General features: G+C 36.1%; 2 protein-coding genes across 2 annotated transcripts; one reads left to right on the forward strand and one right to left on the reverse strand.

Annotated features, from left to right (window-relative positions):
* The first annotated feature begins 422 nt into the window (after positions 1-422).
* On the forward strand, positions 423-3,060 carry LOC113311074. The gene is made up of 5 exons (XM_026559921.1): positions 423-818; positions 1,517-1,581; positions 1,696-1,756; positions 1,841-1,987; positions 2,651-3,060. The coding sequence occupies exons 1-5, from the start codon at positions 548-550 to the stop codon at positions 2,782-2,784; spliced, it is 678 nt and encodes a 225-aa protein (XP_026415706.1). The 5' UTR covers positions 423-547; the 3' UTR covers positions 2,785-3,060.
* Positions 3,061-3,572: 512 nt separating this feature from the next.
* LOC113312891 (calmodulin-like protein 6) lies at positions 3,573-4,172 on the reverse strand. Its single transcript, XM_026561622.1, has one exon. It carries the CDS (start codon positions 4,170-4,172, stop codon positions 3,573-3,575), a length of 600 nt encoding a protein of 199 aa, XP_026417407.1.
* Between the last annotated feature and the right edge of the window lie 2,050 nt (positions 4,173-6,222).

The following is a 6,222-nucleotide window of genomic DNA, read 5'->3' on the forward strand; positions in this document are numbered from 1 at the left end:
TTTACAGATTAAAAAAAGATTCAATGACTAAAGTCGAACGAGAAACGTTTTTAAAAAAACATCGTAGGGCATATTGCAATCAAAAAAGAAGAATTGGATGCGGACACACAACGGAAAACAACAAAATTACGGAATGTACGGACACATCGCGCGTGCATGTTATACTAGTCTAGATAAACATCAGAGTTACCTACTCATTTCAGGTTTAAGGTGGCAGCAATATCCTCACTATCAATTAACCACATTCCTAAATCATAAGACAATAAATCAACCACTAAACCACCCCTTAACTAGTCGCCATGGATGGGAATATTGGGAGAATTGCTCAAAAGTCTTGATAGTAGACGATCTGGTGGGTTTGATGTATACGCACCACCTGTCAACCAAAAACTTGCCCTTTTTATCCAAAATCCCATTTCGACGGATCATTAAACGGTCGCCACTCTTTTCAGAAACAAAAATCTCTGTCTAAGATAAACAGAGAATAAATCCCAGTTAATTAACATAAAGAGAAAAGACTATACGCACTCTCTGTTACAGAACAACCATGGATGCAATAGGACCATCTCTTGCTTACAATTACATCAACCATAAAAACCAACTTTCTGATTTCTCTTCTTCTGCTGCTGCTCAATCTTTAAATTTGTTCTTCCATTCTCAACGTTCTATCTCTACTCCTCACACATTCAAGTCTCTCTGTTATATTAGGAGCTCTGAAACGAGAAGAAGAAGCAGGAGTCTCAAACCCATACATGCATCTTCAAATACAGAAAGTATTTCTTCAGATAATCAAGAAAGATGGCTTCTTGAACCTGTAGGTTTGTGATTTCTTTCCCTTTTATACACTTAAAGAACATATTAGAAATTGCATATGAAGTATGAAGACCATTGTATCTAAGTGTTGTAAGGATTTTGTTCTTAAATAGTTTAGATTTTATATTGAGTTTCTCTCATGCTAGTTGTTTGCTATACAATGAATGTTTATACTGCGAAAATGGTTTCACACGTTGATGTGTGTCTTGAGCTGACTGAAGAAATGTCTCAGAAAGAATTGGAAGAATGTGGCCTCCTTAATATCTGATACACACCCTTCTTTGATCTATAAAATCTTCATTATCGTTCAAATTTTTTTTTTTGTTGATACACATACACTGTGGTTCCTCTCTCAATTGGATCCCTTAGAGCAAATGATTGTATAACATGTTATTAAAGTGGGAAACCCAAAAGGTCAACTCCTAAGGTACTAAGTAAGGGAAAGAAAATGTCGCTTGGATAATGCCACGCTCTTTTCACATTATCTAGCAAACATGCGGGTAATCATAGAAGAAATCTCCCTTGGGGTGCCCAATAAGGCTCGACTTTGTGCCACACCGATGGGATAACCCTTGAACTAACTTTCCTAATCATCACATATATGATGGCGGAGCCCAACCCTTAATCGGCACCTGTTATTTTAGTAAGCTGTAATTGTGAATATGCCTAATTCTCACTATTTTGGGTTCTATACTTGTCGTAGGCGATGGTGACACAAAACACATTGGTTTCAATGTTCCAATGCCAGGTGCATTTGAGATTGCCTCAGTAAGTGCTTGTGCTGTTTAAATGATTCAAGCTATCTCAGCAACTCACCAGAAGATCTACTGTTACTGCTACTATGAGCTTAACCTGTTTCTTTTGATTGTATTCATTCTCCAGAGTGTAGTGACTGTGGGACGTCTTCCTGAGAAAGCAGACATGGTAATTCCTGTGGCAACAGGTAATGCTAACTGCCCTGTTTTATCGACCTAATATTTGGTTTTCATTCCAACACTAACCTGTTTCAGTTTATTTAACTTTCAAGTATCTGGTGTTCATGCTCGGATTAAGGTGAAAGAAGGAAATCTTCTAGTTATAGATCTTGACAGCACAAATGGAACATTTATTGACAAGAAAAGGCTTAGTCCTGGTGTGGTTGCCATGGTGTCGCCAGGAAATTGCCTTACTTTTGGTACGCATCTCTAACTTACTCGCATGTTTAAGTAGTTTCTGCTGCATGTTAAGTGGTTAATTTTGTGTGTATATTTCTCCTCTGAATGTAGACCATCTGTCTAGACAACAGTCACTCCAAATCATTTTACCACATAAAAGTTTCTCCTCTGAATGTACACCATCTGTCTAGAAAACAGTCACTCCAAATCATTTAACCATGTAAAACGTTTCATGTATTTATTCAGATAGATGGTTCGAAAGCTTAGAAATTCTATTAATGTTTAAAAACCCGTACTGTGATTTGAGGAGTTACAATTTACAAGAGAACCGCGGCAACTATGTTCGACCTTGGATAATCCACGTGTGAACCCAGAAATGTTTTCAAAGGCGGGTGTTCTAAACAAAAGACTGGAGCTAGCTACAAGTACAATTCTTAAGCATATCAAAAGCAAGACAAAAAGAAGAGAGAAATGATTTATATGATTAAGATTAACCACCTTAGAATTGTTTATTGATGAAGATCTATTTTAACATTAAAAAAGACAAGGAAGTAAATAAATAAAAGATAGCCCAGAGTCTCAGACCATCCAGGAAGGTGTGTCAGTAAGTAATGCTCAACAACTAGTGGAATGTTTTTCTTGAAGATAATACTAAGTGTTTGCTTTGTCATTTTTCATTTCAGGTGATACGTCGTTAGCGAAGTTTCGTGTTTCAAAACTCAAGAATGTGGAGCTTCCAAGCAAACTAGAACAAGAATTTGAAGTGAAACTTGATTCTGATGTTCCAACTGAGAATATATCAGAAACAGCAAGTTAAGAGACAATAATCCTGAGAATTTTAAGCAAGTTATGTATACCTATGTCAGAGTTTCTCTGCTATCTTTGATTGTAAATTGGGTTAGTTATTGCCATTGGTCTTGAGATAATGAAATGGAGAAAAAATGCCAATGAAGTTAAGTTCAAGACAAGTAGAAGTAAAGACTTAAAAGTCGTTTGTGTTTGCTTTTTCTCCACGAAATAATTGAAGTACCAAAGACTTGATAAATGACTTTTGCCAAGTGGAAATAGCACACAATAGTGTACCCAAGAAGCAGTTTTTGTAATGTCAATTACTGGTGTTGCAGATTTTAACTTAGTCGGCACCCGTCAGTTTATTTAAACTTGCAACCAACAAAGTACCAGCCTATATATGTAAACATTGTATTTGATACACTGTAGATACATTGTGCAGAAGTTTATTTATGCGATTTTCGTAGTGAAAAGAAGAAAAAAACATAATCAAAATAGTTCGTATTAATATAAGGTCGGTTTCTTGCAATTAAGTTACATGTCATATAATACCAATCCATTACTTCAATTGACCTGCAAGTACTTGCAGCACTTCTCTATAATGCAATCATCTGCAGGATTAATAAGGTCTATGATGCTCATTCCTGTGCATTTATCATTATTGTTCACTGGGCAAGTCATCAATCAATTTGGACCTGGAGAATCAGTATGTGCGCTGAAAGATTTGGATAATAGGAAACCTGAAACAAGTCTGATCAATAAGCTACATCTACTTAGAGGAACGCACTAACTTAATTCGAAAATAAGTATGAATAGTTATTCGACTGCTTCTAACATTTTCCTGAACTCAAACAGATCAATCCTGCCGTCAGCATTTTCATCAAAAACGCTAATCATCCTTTCACAATCTTCCAACTTTTCTCCTTCTTTGAATCCCAATTTGCACATAATTACTTGCAACTTTCTTGCATCAATATATCCTTCACTGTTCTTATCGAACATTCTAAAAGCTTCTTCCAGTTCTTCCACAGTTGCATCTTCTTCCTCCAACAAACTTAAAGTGTCTTCCAGTATCCTACAACGTCTACATAATTTACCATCATATTCTTCTTTGTTGTTGAAATGACTGTTAGTACTGCTATTCATTTCAAGTTTCGTAAACACTATGTTAATATCATCTTCAAATAAAGCTCCTTCATTTCGGATGCAAGCCTCGCAGTAAACGTCCTCACTGAAAATTTTGGCATCATCATTTTCGTTATATTTTTCAGCCTTAGTGTGAACGAACAAAAACCATCCAAACTTGCCATAGAACTGTTGGAATTCAACAAGGATATAATCAAAGAAATTGCATAAAAACTGGAACATGAAAAGCTTAAACATAAAACCAGATAGCGGGCTTCTCATTTCTGTCATGATTTTCTTACTGGGAACAAGTAATGGTGGTAAGGTAATGTTACTAAATGAATTAGGCTGATAATTTTGGTGCGTCGATTTAAGATCACACCACAAGTTATATATATAAGGTTGTTGTGCATGGTGGATAGCTTGGGCAAAAGCATGGAGGATACAAGGAAGCTTGGGTGGAAGTTTCTTTGAGTGTTTTTAGGTATACGTTTTATTTTTATCTCAAGAGGCATGATATAGAGATTCTTTTCACTGTTGACTTTAAGAAACTCTTGCATTGATTGCATAACTGCTGTATATGTGTTTGGATTAAGTGGAACAGTGACGGTGTGTAATAACAAAGAAATACTGGACGTATGGAGTAGGAAGATCTGCTTAAAAAAAAAGAATAGGAAGATCGCAGGTATTGCTGCTGGTCCTTTTTTCTTTTTAGGAACTTGGCCTGAAATTTCTTTGGTCAGTTGACTTGGATCTTGACTACGACGCTACTTCCAATTATTGGATGTCCCTAGTGACTTTGACACTTTTTTTTTTCCTGAAAATAATGTGGATATATAAAAGGATAAGAGGATCTGCAAATCTTGTGATTCAGTCTCAATTGAGACAATCACCGTGGAGGTGTTCCTCATGATGACAAAATCAATAACATTAATTACAGCTAAGGTTATATCATACAGTAGTTCCGAATATTTACATTGCGAACTTCAACATAGTCAAACATTATTCTAGGAATTATAAAAGTTGAGTCCTACCCAATGTAGTTAATATCGGATATCGGTTCATCTCGGCCGGGACCGATACACTGGTACGATTTTATATCGGGGATATTATCGTTGAAATATTGGTTCTAGATTTAGAGACTATAATTTTATATTAAACATTTCTCCACACATTTTCGGATAAGATATAATAGATAACATCAATTTTATCAAAAAAACAAAAGAGTAACTTTAGTAGACTTGCTTCGAGAGCTACATGCACCTCTACTATCACCTGGAAGACTTTATTCGCCAAAATTACCCTTAAACTTTATAGAAAACGACCAATACCGTCTCATATCAGGAAATATAGGAAAATTTCGTATCGACCGATACGGCCGATATTTGACCGAAACGGCCGATATTCGACCGATACGACCGATATTATCGGACAAATATCGTACCTCCGATATCCTTCTTATCGTATCGTTCTGGGCCGATATCCGAAATATCCCCGATATATCGGTCGATACGGCCGATATTGACTACATTGGTCCTACCAAAAAGCCATATCGTCTGATTTTCTTCGCTCCTTGGCCAGTAAGTATGTTGCTCCATTTGTATTTCTCTCTCCAATTAAAATCCCAAAACATAAGACTGGTTGGGTTGCAAAGATACGTGCTTCGTCTAAGATTTGCATTGCCGCTTGATTGAGTTGTTTGTGTCTTATACATAGTAAAAAAATGATAAGGAATCTCCTTCAATGACCAGATTTTTTATATTCTTTTCTTTTTCCCAAATAACTGCCTGCATAATGGCTGATGCTTCCGCTTCTTCTACCGGTAGTTCTGCATATTTCAAAGCTTGCTCCTTTGAAGGTTCTTGTCCAGTTTGTAAAAGAAAACCAAACCCTTTATTTGTTTTTTTGAAATCCAAGAAGCATCACGGTTAATTTGAAGTCATACAAAGCAAGACATATCCAATTTGTTATTCTTTGTATAGGAAAATTAGAAATATCATCAGATTTTGGTCAGAATTTGGATGTCAATACTGAAAGTGTCTCGCAATTTGTAGAGCCATTTGTTCCGGAGTTATACTTTTATTTCTTAAATAATTTTAGGCACCTCTCTTTTGAATGTGCCAGCATTTGGTAAAGGCTAATCCCATAGAAATAACGTTTCCATTTCCTTCTCTCTAAACATTGTAACTAGCTAGAAAAGAGTTATCAAAACTTGAGTTAGAAGATACCTGAACTGTATTGAAGGTAGGCTCCCGATAGACTTTGCGAAGGCACATTCGAAAAACATGTGTTGTGTAGATTCTACTGCACTTTCACAGAAAACACATTGAGTTTCCATGTG

This window comes from Papaver somniferum, chromosome 9 (assembly GCF_003573695.1).
Source record: "Papaver somniferum cultivar HN1 chromosome 9, ASM357369v1, whole genome shotgun sequence".
In the NCBI taxonomy this organism is placed as follows: Eukaryota; Viridiplantae; Streptophyta; class Magnoliopsida; order Ranunculales; family Papaveraceae; genus Papaver; species Papaver somniferum.

Coding starts and splice junctions, on each gene's coding strand:
- LOC113311074 (XM_026559921.1), top strand. CDS start 548: ATGGATGCAATAGGACCATCTCTTGCTTACAATTACATCAACCATAAA. Junction 819..1,516: donor ATGGCTTCTTGAACCTGTAG/GTTTGTGATTTC, acceptor TACTTGTCGTAG/GCGATGGTGACACAAAACAC. Junction 1,757..1,840: donor GGTAATTCCTGTGGCAACAG/GTAATGCTAACT, acceptor TTAACTTTCAAG/TATCTGGTGTTCATGCTCGG.
- LOC113312891 (XM_026561622.1), bottom strand. CDS start 4,172: ATGACAGAAATGAGAAGCCCGCTATCTGGTTTTATGTTTAAGCTTTTC.